The sequence below is a fragment of the Cryptosporidium muris genome, genomic scaffold (assembly GCF_000006515.1).
Source record: "Cryptosporidium muris RN66 scf_1106632373407 genomic scaffold, whole genome shotgun sequence".
NCBI lineage: Eukaryota > Apicomplexa > Conoidasida > Eucoccidiorida > Cryptosporidiidae > Cryptosporidium > Cryptosporidium muris.
The window spans coordinates 820,088-841,471 of record NW_002196572.1 but is presented as its reverse complement, the minus strand read 5'-3'; the positions used below and the strand labels follow the sequence as shown (position 1 = coordinate 841,471).

The 21,384-nt window shown below is 25.1% G+C and overlaps 2 protein-coding genes across 2 annotated transcripts, besides 21 other annotated features; one reads left to right on the top strand and one right to left on the bottom strand.

The window, feature by feature from the left end:
• Positions 1–41: 41 nt before the first annotated feature.
• On the bottom strand, positions 42–1,868 carry CMU_019130 (vacuolar ATP synthase catalytic subunit A, putative; the record flags this gene model as incomplete). The annotated part of the gene is made up of 1 exon (XM_002140469.1): positions 42–1,868. The coding sequence occupies one exon, from the start codon at positions 1,866–1,868 to the stop codon at positions 42–44; it is 1,827 nt and encodes a 608-aa protein (XP_002140505.1).
• A 230-nt stretch (positions 1,869–2,098) lies between these two features.
• Positions 2,099–2,204: a sequence feature (AT_rich).
• Positions 2,205–2,262: 58 nt separating this feature from the next.
• Positions 2,263–2,352: a sequence feature (AT_rich).
• A 123-nt stretch (positions 2,353–2,475) lies between these two features.
• Positions 2,476–2,496: a sequence feature (AT_rich).
• Positions 2,497–2,556: 60 nt separating this feature from the next.
• CMU_019120 (HECT domain-containing family protein) lies at positions 2,557–21,327 on the top strand (the record flags this gene model as incomplete). The annotated part of the gene is made up of 1 exon (XM_002140468.1): positions 2,557–21,327. One exon carries the CDS (start codon positions 2,557–2,559, stop codon positions 21,325–21,327), a length of 18,771 nt encoding a protein of 6,256 aa, XP_002140504.1.
• Positions 5,058–5,091: a sequence feature (AT_rich).
• Positions 5,201–5,221: a sequence feature (AT_rich).
• Positions 6,074–6,094: a sequence feature (AT_rich).
• Positions 7,136–7,170: a sequence feature (AT_rich).
• Positions 8,632–8,672: a microsatellite.
• Positions 9,242–9,305: a sequence feature (AT_rich).
• Positions 9,689–9,716: a sequence feature (AT_rich).
• Positions 11,141–11,178: a sequence feature (AT_rich).
• Positions 12,867–12,888: a sequence feature (AT_rich).
• Positions 14,535–14,592: a sequence feature (AT_rich).
• Positions 15,327–15,371: a sequence feature (AT_rich).
• Positions 16,473–16,503: a sequence feature (AT_rich).
• Positions 16,587–16,642: a sequence feature (AT_rich).
• Positions 16,948–17,059: a microsatellite.
• Positions 17,699–17,733: a sequence feature (AT_rich).
• Positions 18,318–18,384: a sequence feature (AT_rich).
• Positions 19,656–19,736: a microsatellite.
• Positions 19,947–19,993: a sequence feature (AT_rich).
• Positions 21,328–21,384: the final 57 nt, after the last annotated feature.

Below are 21,384 nucleotides of genomic sequence, written 5' to 3'. Positions count from 1 at the left end.
AGTAATTAAAAAATAGTTAATAATGAGTTAGCTCTTATTCTTTATTTATCGCTAATAATTCTGAATTGATTTGCAAGCTCCTCATTGAGTTTTGCAAAGTAATTCTTAAATTCTTCATCAGATTGTCTTGGATCAAGGAATTTCATTGATGTAACTTTATTAATAGTATCTCTCATAGAATTATAGATAGTAGACCAACCAATTTTTTGTTGTTGTTGTTGAGTATCTTTGATAGTCTTTAGTGACAAGTCATATAGATTTCCAATAGTCTTCATCATACCTAATGTCTTCTGTAATGGACAAGTAAAGTCATAGTCAGAAAAGGCATTTTGTTGTAAGAAATCTTCTCTTATAATACGAGCTACTTCCAATATTACTTTTTGATCTTCAGATAAAGAATCTTTACCTACTAATTGTAAAATATCAGCTAGTTCATTCTCTCTTTGTAAAATATCAGCCATCTTTTGTCTCAAAGAATTGAAATCTGGATCTACAGAGTCGAAATAAGGTTCTAAAATCCTTGAATATTTACTAAAAGATGTACTCCAATTTACAGATGGGAAGTGTTTTCTTTGTGCCAACTTCTTATCTAAACCCCAAAATACTTGTATAATTGACATTGTAGCAGTTGTAACTGGATCTGAAAAGTCACCACCTGGAGGAGAAACAGCTCCTACAATGGATACAGTTCCCTCTCTATCAGGAGATCCTAAACATTTCACTCTACCAGACCTCTCATAAAATGAAGCTAATCTAGCTCCTAAATAAGCTGGATATCCAGAATCAGCAGGCATTTCAGCTAATCTACCTGATATTTCACGCAATGCTTCAGCCCAACGTGATGTTGAATCAGCCATCATTGCAACATTAAAGCCCATATCACGGAAATACTCAGATAATGTAATACCAGTATAAATAGAAGCTTCTCTAGCTGCGACAGGCATGTTAGATGTATTTGCTACCAAACAAGTTCTCTGCATAATTGATTCTTTCTTCCCATCTACTACTGTGTATAACTCTGGGAATTCTGTTAGTACTTCAGCCATTTCATTACCTCTCTCACCACATCCAATATATACTATAACATCTGAATTACTATATTTACTTAGTGCTTGAGAAATACAAGTCTTACCACAACCAAAAGCACCAGGAATAGCACAAGTTCCTCCTTGAACAGAAGGAAAAAGTGAATCCAAGACTCTTTGGCCAGTTAATAGTGGTGTACAACCTTGGAGTTTCTCTAAACATGGTCTTGGTACACGAACTGGCCATGTATGATACATTGGATATTTCTTTATTACCCCATCATATTCTACTTCAATCAACTCCTCATCAATTGTATAATTACCAGAACTTGGCAAACTTATAACACGGCCTTGAGAATTTGGAGGTAACATTATTTTGTGTGATTTAAATAAGGAATTCTCAAATACTGTACCAAATACATCACCCCCCGTAATTATATCACCTACACGCAAGTTTGGATTTGGAATAAATTCCCAAACTTTATCATGATCTAATGACTTTACATCTATTCCCCTAGGAATGAACATATTACCAGTTATATTAGCAATATGTTGTAGTGGCCTTTGTATACCATCAAAAATATTATTTAAAATACCGGGACCTAATTCCACTGATAACGGTTTCCCTGTTTTTATTACTGGATCTCCTACTGTTAAACCAAATGTATCTTCATATACTTGAATAGATGCTGTATCCCCTTCCAGTCTAATAATTTCACCAACTAGCTTCTGAAATCCCACTCTAACTAATTCGTACATTTTCGTACCACTCATATTTTCTGCTACAACCAAAGGACCAGCTACCTTGTAAATGGTACCATAATCATTTTCTTGATGTGTCATCTTCAAATCTAACTATAAAAGAGCTGCAGCAATTCTTAAAAATAGCAATTTAAAAAGATAAGTCTTGGTTTATACTATCTTCTTTTGTTGCCTTGTAACTAATTCCGTTTTACAAAATTCCCCTTTTTAAGCTAAATAGACACGCCTAGACAGAATAATATTATGGATACCAAAATATTGGCGCTCCCGGGATTTGTGATCTTTAGGAAGTTTTACAAGTATATTAGGAGTATATTTATAATTATTTAAATTCATATACATAATGATTAAAATATCTTGTAATCTAAATTTAAATATATTCTTCTATATATAAAGTTAGCAATAATTAATTATTTTCTCTTCCTTTATAATTCTGAATTTTTAGATTTAATATATTTCATCCCATTTGACTAAGATAATAAAAGATATATTTAATGAAAGATAATTACAAAAAATAGTTTTATTATATTATAATGTATAACTTATTTTTATAAAATCTTTATTAGAGGTGAATCTAAAAATAAGAAGATGTCAAACCCCGCTAATAGCGCCATAAACGTTACTAATAAGAGCATGTTATGTGGTGTGTGTATAGTATACTAAAGTAATTTCTTTTTTTTAGATTTCCTTTATAAAATTTTTATTTTTAGGGTTTTATAAATAAGATTTGAAGATTATATAGATATCATTACGTCACTATTCTATACTTATGAGTATCATAGTGAAAGATCCATATTACAGCAGTAGTGGAATTTCCAAAATAAGATATGTAAACTCTTTCAAACTTTATTCACACCTAAAATATACTAAATTTGCTCTTTGTGAAATATCAGATTATATTATACTTAGTGGCACACTTGGAATTGTTGAAGATATAGAAGATAAAAAAAGTTATGAAAGGCAAAATGTTATAAGTTTTTTAATTAATGCATCTTTACGTCGTGATTTAAATGATGATCTTGAAAGGAAAATTAAAAAGCAAGATACTTCTAAAACGATAATTTCAATAGATCCAGTTGATGGTAATGTTGAATATTTTAAATATCTTTTAAATAATGAATTATGGATTCATTTTACAAATATATTTGATAATGATAATGAGGAACTGACAAATTCAATAAAAGAGATTTCTAAACAGATGGTTGAAGTTTTAAATTTAAATAACGTGAATTTTGGGAAGGTTTCAACTGGTATAAGACGTTATAGTGAAGTTTTAAATCCTAATTATTTGGAAGATAAGGTAGAGATGGTCAATAATAACTTTAGGGATATCTCTATTTTGGATACTAATCCAAAATTAATTTTTTTTCCCACACCATTAATCAAGTTAAGAAATTTTATTTGTGATTTAACTAGTGAAATAAGTTGTAAATTGTTTGATACTACAGGGTCATCATTATATGGAATTATTGGTGCTTGTGACAAGTTAATGAAGAAAAATCCCAATTTATTATATATACCAAATATTAAATACTCAAATTTATTAACAGATAATTATTACGGGAGATCTGATAAAATTAAAGATATTGGTTATCTTTTGGAGCTTATTTCTAGATCTTTAGATAATATTTTACCTTTATCTTTAGTTGAGGAAAGTGAACATCGTAAATATTTAAAATCTAATTTTCTTAGGTTAATGTCTTTAACAAGTAATGATTTTTCAGTTGAAATTTTTAATGAAATTGTAAATTGTTCATTAAGACTTATATTAATTACTGGAAGTATTGATATGTTACTTTTATTACTACAAAAGCTTCATGATTATTGTAATGTTAATGAAGGAACCAAAAAATTACTTTTAGATCCAGTAGTTTGGAATTCATATCAAATAATGGCTTTAATTGCACCTTGTCAAGTTCATATTTGTAATAAGATCAATAATCCAACAAATAAGGTTAAAGAAATAGGAGTACCTGTACAAGGAGTTATAATAAAGAGTGGAATTCCTATATTTGGAAATCATATTGTACAATTTTATATAACAACAGACTCAATGTTTCAAAATAATAATGCAAAAGCAGATATAGTTAGAAGTCGTATTGAATTTGCTATTACATCAAGTAATACATTAGATTGGTATACTAAGCAGCATCCTCATGGATCTACTTTGTTATTTGATACAACAATTGGTGGATCGAAAAAACTGTTTGGAAGAATGCTTTCTATTGAGATATGTGATTCTGCAATATATCTATTCCAAGGGATAAGTACTGAAAGAAATATGAATAATGATTTTGAATTGTATTCAAAAAGAGAAATGTATGGTAATCAAGAATTAAAATCTAGTAGTTCTCCAATACATATTCACCATTTAAGTTCTCCTACTGATATTTTTTTAGTAGAACTTATAATATCATATGATAAAAAAACATATTTTAATTGCCTTTATATTTATATAAATGGTGAGTTTATATTTAAAATGAATATACCATCAAATTTATACGAATCTCCTTTATTATTAAGAACATCTAAATTACTTATTCAAACTACAACATCAAGATCTACATTTTTTGAAATACCATCATATCATATACTTTCAAGGAATGTTATCAATGATATTCTAGTACCTAATAAATTAATAGATAGATTTCAATTTTCAAATATGGATTATAATTGCTATATTGAATTAAGTATATCTCATTTAATGTTCTTTTTATGTAATATATGGAATACATTAATTTCAAAATATATTAGATATAATAAAGATGAGAATTTATCTCAAATTAAAGAATTAGATATTGAGAAATTATTTAATAAAGAAGAATTATATTCTTGTAAGAATCCTTGGTATACATGGTTATATGTTGATTCTTTAGATAAATTTAAGGCATTTCTTTGTTTGATTCAATCTATATTAAATAATATAGCACAAAAACAAAGAGAGAATATTGAAATAGAAGAATATCAAATGGATTTACTTGTATGCCTTCTATGTATATTAAAATATATTATGATTGACACAAAGGATACATTATATAGATGTCTAAGCATAAAGTCTCAAACTGGAAGTGGTGTTTATAGTAATATTCCAGAAACTACTGAATTATTATTTAGTATATTAATGAGATGTATATCTTTAAAATTTTTAAATAATGAATGTATTTTTAACAAGACAAAATACACAAATAAAGAATGTTCTATTAATACAGAATATGATGATATTAATTGTATAGAATGGTTGATACACATATCTGCAATTAGATGCTTTTGTAATATAAGTAAAAAATTATTATATTTTTTATTTCGTTGTGTCAATATACAAACTATAATTTCGTATTTTGAATTATTATTAAATATACCACATGATGAGGCTAAAGAGGTTTTACATTTATTTCATCATTTTGCAAATGGCGAAATATTTATTTTATTAATTACAAGACTAATGATGGAATCCACAAATGATTCAAATAATAGTTCAAATTGTTCTTTATTTATAAATTTTCTAAATAAGCTAATATTAACCTCTACAGATACTAGTAAATTTGGTATAATAAGAGAAGGTGTTGATAACATATATAAAATGAATCTATCCACCTCCTTTGAACAAGAATTGGTTGACTTTAGGGAAAAATATAACAAAACACTTTGGTATGATATATGCGGTATTAGTGATATTTCTAATATGATAATTCCTGTTCCATATTATATACCATATGACGGAAATATAATTGTAGCAAATACTCTTTCTAGTATTTGTATTTGTTATGGAATTGCAATTGCACAAAATATGCTTTCAGAATACTTTTTAACTGAGAAATCATCTAATTTATTAAGAGAGAATAATAATATTGACAATACAAGTGATTATAATGAAAGTGCACTTAGTAATAATAAAGAAAGTGAATTTAATACAGAATATATACCCAATAATTCTAATATAAAATTATCGTCTTCAAATCAATATTTAGATCATACAAATTATTGCAATGACTCTTCAAATTTACATAAAATTTACAATGAGCCTTGTGGAATAAATGGCAATGGAAATATTCATGAAAATATGAATTTGTATCATCCTATAAAAAGTGATTTAAGTATTATTGATATTGTAAAATCAAAAAATAAAGATCATATGAAAGATCTGAATTTTAAACATTGGTTAGATTCTATATATGAAATATTATCTATGGTTATATCGAATTGTTCTGATCTAATTTATAATACTAGAAATAAATTGGATAATGAAGAATTACATATAAATGGAGATGTATATCATAATGAAACACTTAAATATTTTATTAATAATTGTGAACTAAATGATATCATAGAAAAAAATGAATACATTACAAGTGGGAAATATAGATCTCCTGAATCATTTTGGTGTACTTATTATATAAGATATAGTGTAATTATCGCAATTTCAGGAATTATAAAATTTGGAGAATTACCATCTATTATTTATAATGAATACATGATAAATAGAGATCTAAGAAATTTTAAAACTTCATCTAAAAATAAAGATAAATATTTACATTCAGCTATCAATATTACTCAGCAATGTGTTATTAATTTGTATTTAAGGTTATGGAATCCCATCATGAATTTGAATGTTAACATTACAAATTATCTTAAAGACACTTATCCGTCCGCTGTTTGTTCGCTATTTCTATATAAAGATAATGTATTACACCCATTATTAGATAATTACATTGCATATAATTGGCTCATATCACAAATGTTTATTTGGTCATTTATTGATATTCCAAAATATTTAAAGAATTATCTAGAATTTATTTTAGAGAGTCATGATTCCGAATTAGTTTATATTAATCCGATTATTTATAACCATGTATCTGAAGATTTTAAAGAGCTTAAAAGTGATGTTATTAATTCTAGATTCTATTATAATTTAATAGATGAAATAAATTGGTTAGATATATTATCTGAACAAGTAAGTAATTTTAGATTTAATCAGGGTAAAAACCAGAATAGTTATGGACATAATTATCTTATTAACACTAATAATATTTATAATAATTCATCATATTCTAGTCATTTTGAAACAGGTTTAAATTTCATATTTGATGTATTCAATTGTAATCAAGAAGTTTTGAAATATATCTCTGGGAAATATTGGAGGCAATTTCACCCCAATTTTATAAATGTTCAATGTGCAATATATGCTACAATTCTTTATTTATTTGGATATACAGGATATAATATAGATAAAGAAAAAATAAATGATAATTTTGATTGCCAGATATATAGTGATCAAAATAATCATGAGATTTTAATGTTGGCATCATCTATTTCACAAAAATGCTGTTCTAGGCTTTTATCGAGGTGGCAATTATTAAATGAAAATAATAATAAAGATAATTTAGATTATGATGAGGCAATTAATAAGCGTAATGAATTTTTACAATCTGTAATCAATCGTTGCTATTGGATCTTAAAAAATATTCCATTTAATATTTGTTCAATAGGATGTAAAGAATTTCGATATATTAATAAAACGGATTATACATATGATGCGGATAATACTGTAAGTCATATAAATCCTAATGTATTACACAATAGACGTGCTTCTGATACAGATATATATACAAATAAATTTAAATATGAATCTAATGATAAGCCAGATAATAAAGATTGTACCTTATCTAATGAAGATAAGCAGACGAATTTGAATAATATAAATTCAAGGAATTATGGATTAAACAATATTTTTAATTGGCATCATATGGATATATTAAGGCAACTACTATCAAAAAGAAGGCAATCACTTATTAGTAAATCCAATAAGATATTAAGTAATTCAAATATTAGTCAATATAATGTATATGATAATACTCATGGTATATCAAGAGATTTTCGTATACATTCTGATCCAATAATACTTTCAGTTAGAAATGTTAATAAAATAGATAATATTTCATATAATTTCTCTAAGGATATAGAAGATGATGAATTACAAATTATTTTACCACTTGAAAAAATGGATATATTAAATATATATTTAGATTTCATTCTATATGGACCTAAAAAAGTGAATGAATTAGATACGATAGTGAAATTAGAGAAATTGGCATCATTTTTCCGTTTACTAACACTCCAAACAATATTGGGTATAGTCAGTTTTAATTCTGATACTAATAATATAGATATAAATAAATTGAATGATGTTACATATTTGGAATCATGGCAAAATAAAAGTAAAATGAACTCATTTTCTGAAATAGGCCCTTTATTATATATTAGACAGTGTGGATGGTTATATATACGTTTATTACATATGATAACAATTAATTATAATATGATTAGACCACTAATATATGATATGAGAAGTGAACATAAAAGTGATCAAGATCAATTTAGAATTAAAAATAATAAACAAGTTTTACCATATAATACAAAGTTTATTGATTTATATATGTATATACAGCCATATTCATTACAAATTCTCAGTTTATTTGAAAAAATAATAAATCAATTTAAGAAGTGGCTATTTAATGTTGTAATATCACTAAATACCTCCAGATTATCTAGTTCAGATTTGAATAATATCTCATTGAATTTTACAAATAATGGAAACTTTTCATCAGTTCATAGTGCTCATTCAAGCTTCTCAGATTCAATAATTTATAATTGCATTATTTCAACTGATGAATTTTGGCTTGATTCGATTTTACGTGTAATGATTTTATATTTTGTTTTAAGAAATAAGTCATGTATTCTTAATAATGAAAAAGATAATATACATAACAATGGTGAATTCTTAATATTCAAGCACTTACTTGACTTTGTATTACCAGAAATTAATAGGTGTATAAAAGATGGAACAAATAATAATAATAATAATAATAATAATAATAATAATAATAAATCAGTTGGATTATTGAGTAAAGCAATAACAGGTATTGTTATAGCTAGACATACTGAAGATGATGAAGAAGGTGATGAATATGGAAATGATTTTAATTGTCGTTTCGTGTCAATAACAAATAATTATAATCAATTGAAAAAACTTGGTTATAATATTGAGCAATGCATAACACTAAATGATAATACTCAAATCTTATTATTTGTACAGAGATTACAAAACTCACCTAAATACACTGAACCAATTGATAGCTTAAAATATAATTTTGGATCATTTTTACCTTTAACTAATAGATACTTTAATAATGGAAATATATGCAAACCACATGAAATAGAAAGTAATTATCAGCAAGAAGAAACATTGGTTAAAGTATGGATACTACGATTAGTTAAATATGACCAAAATATTTTAAAAATGAAAGATTTGAAACCTGGATTATCATATATATATTCAAATGTATTTGTTAATATTCCTGATAATAAATCTGAGGAATTATCGAGTCCTGTAGAAACATTGATAATGAGTGATGGTATATATCATTTAGCTTGTACTATACCATTATGTCTTTATGTAAATAATACTTTATGTAATATTAAGAATATAAAAAATAAAAATAATTTTATTGAAATTTATTTGAAGATTTCAGAATTGAATAGTATTGGTAGAGATACTTCTATTAGTGTAGGAGATTACAGTTCTAACTTACAATCTATTTCTAATCAAGATTCATTATCTTTACTTTCAATCTCTGCATCAGAATCATCTACAACATTTGGATTAAACTACATTAATTCATCTTCGTTTTTATTATCAGCCTCACCTAAAGAGAATTCAACGAATTTGAACATTTCACAAGTAATAAATTTATTGCAAATTAAGAATGAATATCAAACAAGGATACGTAAACGTTGTTGGAGATTAATTAAAGCATATGTTTTATCGACTTTACTGTCATCAACAAGGGAAAGTATAAATAAAAAAAATAAAGAGATAAGTATAACATTGAGAGAACAAGTAGTTAATTATATAATTGATTTATTAAAAATCATTTCAAATGTTTTTTTTGAGATAAAAAGTCAAGATGATGTAAAATGTGAAGATAATCACCAAATACAAGATTTTGGAGGAATTAATGATATATCCCAATTAAATAACTTAGATCAAAAAGAAAAAATGAGTTCTAACTTGGCTAATAAATTAGATGAATACAAAAATTATGCTTTAGATATTATTAATATTCTAATAAGCTATGTACAACTATCTGGATATTGTACTAGAATAACAAAAATTAAACAAACAAATCAAGTAACGATTAATGTAAAAAGTGAGCATGATAATAATAATTCACTAATTGTATCAGATACTTCATGCAATTCATATTTGATATTATCAGCACTATTACAAGCTAATAATGGTAAAACAAATTTATTAAAATATTTATGGGATAATAATAGCGAATTCGAATCAAAATTATGTACATTATTAACTGAATGTATAAGGCAATGTAATTATTCTGAAGTATTAAATTGTTTTTATTGTGGTGTAAATATACAAAAAGATGACAATTGTAATATAATAAAAACCGAAACTAATGCTGAATATCTTGATCTTAAGACTTTATCTATTTCACTACCTGATTTACAATTATATCCAAGATCATTTTTAATTACAATATCGCGTGAATTAATTCAGTATCCTGTTTCTGCTCCAGATAAAAACCAGATTAGTGAACATAGTGAAGGGAATTTAGGTTCTCATAATATAAGTAGTACAAATACTAATAATCATAATAGTGCTGGAAATATTTCACAATTATTTTCAAATTTTCCCCATTCACCATTTTTTATTGGTTCATATGCAAGTAGTAACTTTCATGTTAGTATTGATGGTCGTACTGTAATTTGTGATAGAGCAACTGAAGGGGGTGGAATGGTTATTAGTAGAGCACCATTAACATTTCGTGGATTACAAACTACTGGCTTAACAATCCCACCAAATATTTTGTCATTTAGAATTTTAAATATAGCTAGATTTGGCATAACTGTTGCTCCATCAAATGTTATTACTATGCCTATTGATGAAGTATTTCAAAGAAATGATGTTGTTGGTTTTAAACCATCAGGCTCAAATTCGCTATTATTACCTCAAAATCTCTTTGCATTAGAGGTTTCTTATATTGAAGGAAGTGTTATTGATATTAGATATGGTGTTAGCACAACATCATCTGGTTCTATATTAAGATCAGAAATATTTGTAGGAGGAGAAAGTATTGGGAGTGTATTAGAAGTACAATTTAATGAATTAGCTCAAATATCAGAAGATACACGTTTATCAGTTATATTTCTTATATTAGATCCACTAACTTTATATTATGAAGGTTTACCATTTACAACCAGATACCGTCGTCGTAGTAGTACATGGTTTGAATTAATTTCTTCAAATAACATGTCTAATATCAATAATAATTCTGATAATATATCTAATATAAATACAAATAATATTAATAATCAAGAAACAAATAGTATATTAGGCTGTACAGATGGACATTCTACTGAATTTGTACAGCAAAAACAAAAATTAAAAGATATACAAATGTATAGTTACATCTCATTTTTACAAAATATTCATTTATATCAACAAATATTACTATCAGATTCATCAATATTATGCATGTTGAAAGATGATTTAATTTCTACAATATGTACAAGACTATTAAAATGTAGCAACTTACTAAAACAAAACTTGGATAATTTTATTCAAATTTCATTGAATGGAAAAGTTATAAAATTTAGAAGATCAGATATTAATAAAGATGGTTTTAATTCAGATCATTCAAATGAAGAGATTCTTGATCTATTAATTGATCATTGTTTGTTATCATGTTCAATATGTGCCATATTTGGTATTGATATTAACTCAAATGAGTGCTTAGATGATTACAATGAGGATATAACTTCCAATAATAAAACAAACAATAAGCAAAACTTTCAAACAGAAAAAAAATTATTATTAAGAAGACGATGCTCAAATATTATTGATGGTGATTTTCCTTGGTTAAGCAGTAGTATTGATAGTAGTGTTTTATGTTATACATGCTTATATGGTTTATCATTGGAACAATGTGAAAAACTATTACAAGGTTTTTTATCTATATTAGAAGTTAATTGTATTAATACTATTTATAAATTATTTGGTAATGGTTGCATAACAGTTAATTTAAGTGAGTTTACTGAAAATATTGATGAACAAAATCAAAATCTAGATAATAATAAACAGCAATATCAGTGTTTATTAAGTATTATATGTGTATTAATATCTCGTTCAATATTAGTTATATCATTAATAACACGTATAATAATTGAATTATACCCAAATAGTAATGTACCTTTGTCTGATTTATCAAAAGATATATTATTAAGGTTATTTTGTATATTCGGTGAATTTTCATTGAAATCCTCTGGAGATAATGAAGGAGTTAATCTTTATGATTTGTTTTCTGGAAGATCTGTTTCAAATATAATGAATGATAATCAGAATAATAATAATAATTTACTTAAGCAAATTATTGAATGCACAGGAATAGTTACCAACAGTATACCAAGTATAAAAATTAGTTCTATTATTCCAATTGAAGACACTAAGAACTTGTGGTATTGGATTTATAATTTAATATCAAATAATAAACAATCTTTACAGGATAACTATTATTTAAATCCAATAAAACATATTGATGACTCCATATATGGTCATTTAAATGTTAATCAGAGAATTTTTAATCTAGATGGATCAAATCCTATGACAGCTAAAAAATTAGTATTAAGATCACATGGAACAATTGGGACATGGTCAATACAGATTGCTACTGTTGATTCTTTATGCAATATATGTGGTATAATTCCTGAATTTATTAATTCAAAAATTTATGAAACAAAACGAAATGATATAGATATTAAAAAAGTACAAGAAGATAAAATAGATAACTCACAATCAATAAAGTGTCTGTATATAATAAAATTAATGCGTATATGTTGCTATTTCATATGCCGTGGAAGAGAAGATTTCGTTTTCCCTGCAGCTCACCAAAATATAGATGATAATAATCACTTATCACCGTCTCCAGAATACTGGCTCTTATATAGACGTCCATTAAGCAATGATATTAGCCAAAATCAACAAATTGGAATAACAAATAGTACTATTAATATATTAAAAAAATTAGATTCTGAAAGTATGTTAATAGATAAATTATATTCATGGCAGAAACTTTTATACCAATCGGAGATATGGGCTTATCAAAATAATATTGAATATTATGATATATTGCAAACATGTATAATGAGTGAAATATTATTCCATTTAATTGGATCGTTAATACAAGTCATATCTATTAAGAAAAGTAATAAAATAAATAACAATGAGAAATCTTTAAGTTATTCCTCATTATCGCCTTCTGTATATGTTGCTCACTGGCTAATGGATCCATTAATCAGGCATCCACTATGTCCAAGTGGTATCAGGAATTCGATTGTTACTCCCTATACATGGAATTGCTTATTCTCATTACTAATTAATGGGATACAAATGCCAACAAAGCTTGCTATAGATGCATCTAGAGTTACATATTGGATATGCTCTAAATATAAAGTGAATAATGTTCATAATACAATTAATAGATTTATACAATATCAAAGTATTTTAGATTCTATATGTTATTGTGTTTCATCTGTATTATCACTATATGAATGTAAAACTATTAATGAAATTGACGGAACTATTAATCAATCTGGTTTAGCAGTATATAAAGAGATGATTTTAGGAAAATCATCATTGAAACAGTTATCATGGGATTACTTCACATCTGCAGAAGATTATAAACCAATTAATAGACAACGTATTAATGCAACTTTAATATGTCATTTTATGGCATGTTCAGCTCACTCTATATTAGACATCTCATTGCAGCATTCATTACTACCATTACCACATATACTATCATTTTTCGGTAAATATTTAAACTATTTATCAATAGCAAATCATTCTATGCTGAGTACAAGTGACACAATTATTGCAACATATAGAGAAATTGAAAAAATTGAAAAACAAAATAAGCACAACTTAACAAGATCTAATCAAAGTGATTTTTTTAAATACAAGTATTATAGAAATCTTCTTATGAATAAAATACCTCCAAATACTTTATTACCATGGCAATATATACATGAGACCTTAAATTACATTGATGATAATACAATTAATTTATCAATGGAAATTTTCGAAAATACTGAATACTCAGTGAAAAATTTATCCTCTAAATACCTTGATAAAAATGGAGATATTATTAGTTTATTACGTATCAATGATGGTATTATCAATAATAGTAATAATAATGTTTTATCTGGCAAAATTAATATCTCCAGTAATATGATCAGATATTCAAATCGAATAAATGGCTTAATTGGCTTTATTATTCAACCAAATAATTTATTATATTCAAAATCCATAGAAAATGATTTTTATAATATTAAACTATTACCAAGGGTATTGTATGGCTTATATGATAAATATTTTAGGTGTATTCTTTATGAATACGGTGGTATGGAAATATTTGAATGTAACACTGAAGCATTATTTTCTATATTACAAAATATTTATTATAATGAAAAGATTGAACATCATGAAATATATTCAAATAATATCGATATTAATAAAAAATATGGTGTGAATAATTATGTTCAGTGCTTAAGAGTAAATAAATGTTTATACTATAATGGATTACATTCAGGTACTATTAAATTTACAATAAACATAGGTACTAACCTAACAAATAATAAAATTGAAACAATTGATTCAATCTTTATTGGTGGAATATTATTTGATTCTAAATTTGATTTTAATAATGAAGAATTTAATTTATTTTATAATGAATATTGGCCTAAAGAGTTGTTAATAGCAATTAGAAAAGGAGAGGTATTAGCAAGTAATAAAAAACAAAATCATGTATTTGAAAGCTATATTGGTACAGTATTATATTCATTATATGACGATCATTGCTTTGTATTTGGCAAAGAAGATATCAATAAATGTACAGCAAGAATTAGAGGTAATGAAAAGGAGAAGTTTCTAAATTATAGTAAAAATGGAAAATTCATTATTAATATAGTATTTCAAAATCATTTAATAATATGGGAGATCAATAATATTCCATTAATTATTATGGGATTACCACCATCATCAAACTTTATGTTACCCATTATTATACTAGATAGATGTATTCATAGTGAAGATAATCTATCTGATATATTATGTAATATAAAAGTCAGTGATGGTATTGGCTCTTTTTTTGTACCATTTTCTCAAGTTATATCAAAAACAGAAATGATCCCAATATTATCGAAGAATGAATCATTAATAAAATGGATACCCAGTGAGTTAAAACATGAATTTAATAGTGACAACAAACTAGAAATAGAACTTTTAAAAAATAATGGAGATTTAAAGAGAAGTGATGATGGATTATTAGATAGTAGCATTAAAGTTGTTGGTTATTTATATCCAAAAATATATAGTGGCATTAGTTTATGTACAAGTTCTTGTAATAGTAATGAGTTGTATAAGTCATCACTACTTGAATTTTGGGAAAATTGGATATTACCAACAAATATAAATATTGAAATTACAGATAATAAATATATAAATTATATCAAGTATTTGGATAGAAGATTAAATCCAGACATTTCTATTACTAATGATGAAAAAATTTCAAACTTAAATGTGGATGAAATAAATATACTATCTGATGATAATAATAGTAATAGTAATATCCATATTAATGAAAGTAGGAATTTGATTAAATCTACATTATTTAATTCATTAGATCCTGCTAAATCTTTTACAATAACACTTCAAGTTCAATCAAAATTAATAGATACTGATAAGAATATTTCCTTAGATAATGTAGATAGTAAACCATTTGGTATTGGAATCGATTGGATTAATGGTTTATATAGGTATATATGGATGTGTGATGGTAGTTTTATTGTATCTTTACTCCCACCATTACCGTATGAAATAAGTGAATCGTATGAGTATAATATACCTAAAAATGCAGAGATTAAAATAACAGGAAGAAACCATACTAATTTAAATGATAAATTTATTGATTTAGTAGAAATACCAGAATATGGCATAGATGATGAAATAACAATAGAATTTCAACCAAGTATTCCAGCATTAATATTTTTTAAAAATTCAAAGTATTGTTTTTCGTTTAATTTTACAAAATTTTATCAAGAATTAAATATATTTGGTTTATCTACAATCAGTTTACAAAGAAATTATATACAGGATTTAGATTGTAATAATAGTAGTCAGATATTATCAGATACTAATAAATGGATTATTCGACAGTTTTTTATAATGGCACTATTAGATGATGATATTCAAATTTTATATTATATTATGAAACAATATAAAGAGATTATAATAGATAAGAATGGGCAATTTCAATTTTTAATTTCATTAACTAATGATATGTGTAATACATTATTAAGTTTTATACCTTTACTAATAAGCAACAATAAACGTACATTTAGAGATTTTTTAAATGATACATACACTACTATAGAATTTTTAAAACCACAAGAATATTTGAGTAAAGTTATAAATAACGAGTTACAGTTTGATTTAAACATATTAAGAGAAAAGTTCGAGATAGATAATATTTCCAATTATTCTGGTAAAAATCAAATAATAAGACAAGAAAATCCATTTTGGTTAGCATGTTGGTTGGGTCTTGAGAAATCAATAAAATTTTTATTATTGTATATTAATATTGATGTAACTGGATGTTTAAATAAACAAAAAAGTGAATTGAATTTAAATCAATCAAATGTATCTTCAAATTGTATGTATATTGGTTTTTATTTAAATAAGAATAAAATGAATATATGTATTAATAATAATGAAAATTTATGTTTAGAACAAACAGGTTTAATGGCTAGTATTATTAGTGGTAATGCGAGAATAGCATATATATTACTTTGTATATATAACTCAAATGTCAATTTAAAAGATAAAGAGGGAAATACATGCTATCATTTTGCATTAGCATATGGCCATTTAAATATAGCGGAGCTATTAGCATATAAAGGTATAAACCCATATATATGTAATGGAAATGGACAAATAGCTGGCTTTACATATAGAAGAATCTATTCAAATTCAATTAAAAAAAAAGAAAGAAAAATGGGTAATTATACAGAAAATATTGATACTGAAAATGATGATGACAATGATAATAATAATAATAATAATAATAATAATAATAATAATAATAATAATAATAATAATAATAATGATAATGATAATAATAATAATAATAATAATAATATATGGTATATGACTCCACAGCCATCAAATATAGGATTACATAATGATAGAGATATGATTGTTGAGTTTACATATCAATATGAACGTTTATATTGTTTTGGAATAAGTTCAATTGATATTGAAATGGGGAATAAATATACATCATCTTTATTTGAAAATAATTTAATGTTAGATTCCAAAAGAAAATCAAATTTGTTACCACCCTATCAGTATCCTTGGCCCTGTTTATTGTCTAACTGTCAATTAATAAGTGTCATTGATGAAAAGGATGAAGGAAATATCAAAAACCCGTTAATATACACAATTAAAATAAATTCACTAAATATTGGTGGTATATTGCAAAATAATTCACTATTATTAACATCAAATACATCAAAAAACAACAGTACATCAGATGATGAATTTAAATTAGAAAATGAAGATATAATACATTATACAGATTACATTAATTCGAAATTTTCAGATTCATTTTATCTAAATAGGATAAAGTTAAATATTCATACTATTCAGTATTTATTTTATCGTTGGTTAAGAGCAATTAAATGTACTTCACAGCCATTATCTGGTAATACATATACAACAAGCACCGTAGCATTATCTATATCTAGACGTGAGATGACTGGAAGGCCAATTGATGAAGAAATATATTATTATAATGAATTAGAAAATAATATTCAACCAAATCATGATTATCATAATAATACGTCTTATTTTATGTCCAATATTACATCTTCACAATCTAATGTTGGTACTACAGTGGTAGATGATAATTCCTTATTTAGAAATCAAATTAATAGATTATCATCATTAACAGATTATAATGTATCTGGGATATTAATTAAACAAAGTATAATGGAAGAAATTTATAATGGATTATCATTAGTAAAAAATAAATATCAATTATTAGATATTATACACACAATCCATAAGTATTTAACTCAATTAATTACTATTAATAACTCATTATCTTCATATTCTTCTGCTGATGTGAATTTTCCAAGAAATTGTGGTATTAGTTTAAATAAAGATACTAAAAGTGATGATAATAAGGTATATGATTATATGAGAAAAATATGTTGGGAATTATTGGAAATAGAAGAATATATTGATAAAGATCATGGTTATTATCCATATTGGTATATTGAAAAAGAACGTTATATTTGGATTCATCAAATTAGAAAGTTATTATCACTATTATGTACAAGCACAAGAGGGAACATTAGTTACTCATCTTGTAGATCACTTATTGAGTGGATACCTAATTTAAATTTATTAAATAAATCTTACTGTAATCACTTAATAAAAATAAAAAAACAAAAAAATAAAGATTCCACTCAAGATAGTTCCAATTACTTTCATTATAATTTTAAGGTGAAACCAATTATTTCAGTCGACCTAAAAATACTAAGTGAAATGCATAGAAATTGTCAACAAAATATTGATCATAAAATTATCCAATTATTAAATTTAGAATTATCAACTCATTCAATATACAAATTAATATTATCTGAAACATATAAAATTATTGCTAATATAAGTACAAACTCCTCAAATTTATTCAATATGAGTTTTACAAGAATTGATCCAAATAAAATTTTACCAAAGAATGATTCATATTTATGGTTAAAATGTAAAATATCACCATCTGATTCATTTGATATTATTAAATTACTAAGTGTATATATAAAAGATTTAATTCAATCAGTAATATATAAGATATATATTAATCATATACCTAAATTTAACTTACAAAATAATATGGATAATGAAAAACACTTTCCACTGCAAATGATTAATAAATTATTAAATAGAATTTCACCAATATATTCAACATCTATATTAATAAAGTCAGATTTGAATAGTGATAATAAACAAGAAATGATCAGAACAATTTTATGGTATATTGATATATTAAAACAGTTTATATATGGTAGAATAATATTGTTAAATAGATTTAATGATATATCTAAATATACAATTCCTATGATATCAGCAGTTTATAATTCACCAATACCAACATATGAACAAGAAGATTTTCTAAGAATGTCATCACCAAGAGATTTTTTTATTAATATATATGGTAATAATTACTGGAAATTACTACTTGATAATAAATTTCTTGAGATAAATGAACATGAATATTCATTATCTCATTTTATATTAATTGAATCAACATATTTATTGGGAAGTTGGGGGTATTATAATAATATTAACTCATCGCCTAGAATGGTAATTCATGTTGGACCATATGATATTCCAATTCCAATCAGTAGTTATTTATTTTTAAAACCACTTTATAAAGTAAAGCTAATTGATTCTCTATGGAATGATATATTAAAAAGATTGGTTGATTCGGGTAAAAATAATGCTAATAACGCTAGTAATAATGGATTGACGGTTCATCTAAACCGTAGTTTAGCAATAAGTGATAATGATTTAAAACACACATTGTTAGCACAAGCAACAAGACAAATATTATATATGTTACCAGAAAAATTGAGAACATCTGAAAGACCATTTTTAGTAGTTTTTAGAGGTGAGGGAAGTACAGACTTTGGTGGTCCTTTTCAAGAATTCTTATCATGGATATCAAATGAAATAATGAATTGGAATAATAAAAGTAAAATAAGTGAAAATGAAGATAATAATGAAGATAATGAATATAATATTAATAATAAATCAAGATTATTTATACCATGTGCGAATGCAATACATTCAATTGGACATAATCAAGATACAGTTGTAATAGAACCATGCAGTGCAAATTTATTACATAATAATTTTTCAAATACATATAAGTCTCCTAAACAGCTATATATATGTGAAGAAGATTTACTATTTGATAAAGAATTGAAAAATAAAGTTTATATAATGTATGGAGAAGGATCTTTATTAAGAAAATTAAAAAATGAAATAATATATAAAAATATATATTCAACAAAGATCATTGATAATAATACGAATGATATTTCATCATATATAGAATTATTAATTCCATCATTAAAATTAAGTAAAATTGGTCAGATAAATAATATAATATTAAGAACAATTGATAGTAGTATAAGTAATTTTAATTTTTATATAGACAAAACAGAAAATGGAAATAAAGACAAGTTAAAATTATATAACTCATCAAGGAGAGTTGATCATATATATTTAGACCAAACAGTGATTAATTCATTATCATATCCTTTAAGTAATATACAAGATAGAATAGTAGAATCTGAATCTGGAATTGATTCCACAGAATTAAATAGGGTACAAGGACAATCTAATCCACAGTCATCTTCATCTCCTATAACAGGCGTAGTACATAAACTAGACCCTTGGGAATGGCCTAAAGATAAAGCTTATGAAGATATAATAAAAGAAATTTATGAATGTTTAGGCAGAGTAATGGGTATATGCATGATTATAAAGAGTGCACTAAATATTAATTTAAATCCTTTAATATGGAAAAAATTTGTTGGGCAACCATTATCACTTAAAGATTTAATTGATGCAGATTGTATTACTTATGAAATATTAAATTCACTAAAATCAATAAATTCCGAAATGAAATATAATACACAAACCAATGAAAATTATACAGAAAAAGATCCACAAGATTCCAAAAATTTATTAATTCCTCCAGAATTAGAAGGACTGACATTTCAAATAGAAAATATGAATGGTGGTATTATATCATTACTAGGTAATAATAATGAGGGTGAATCAGTTAATGTTAACTTAAAAAATCTTCATTTATTTATACAATTAGCTGAAAGATGTAGAATGATGGAAGATATATCTAGTATTACATGTATATTAAAGGGATTAGGCTCAATATTACCACTCGGACGTATGAGATTATTATTTGATCATTCTCGTATTGAATATTTAATATGTGGCGAATCTTATATAGATTTAAATGTATTAAAACAACATACAGTATGTACTCAAGGTGAATTAAAAGAGCAACTATTTCAAGTCTTAGAGACATTTACAAATGAACAAGTGCAAGAATTATTAAGATTTGTATCAGGACGTAGTAGATTACCACAAGGAAATGATGAATGGAAATTTTCAGTTAGCTATGATAATCCAGATATTATACAAGATGAACGTTTACCTATAGCAACTACATGTGGATTTAGATTATCATTACCAAAATATTCAAGTAAAGAGGTTCTTAGAGAAAGATTATTATATGCAATACATAACTGTGTAGCTATTGATCTAGATGCATATGTTGTTCATGATAATGTGCAATCAGGATATGATGAATAGTTTCCTTTCCATGGAGATGAATGTTAATAGAAATGTTAACAATCAAATTACATTATT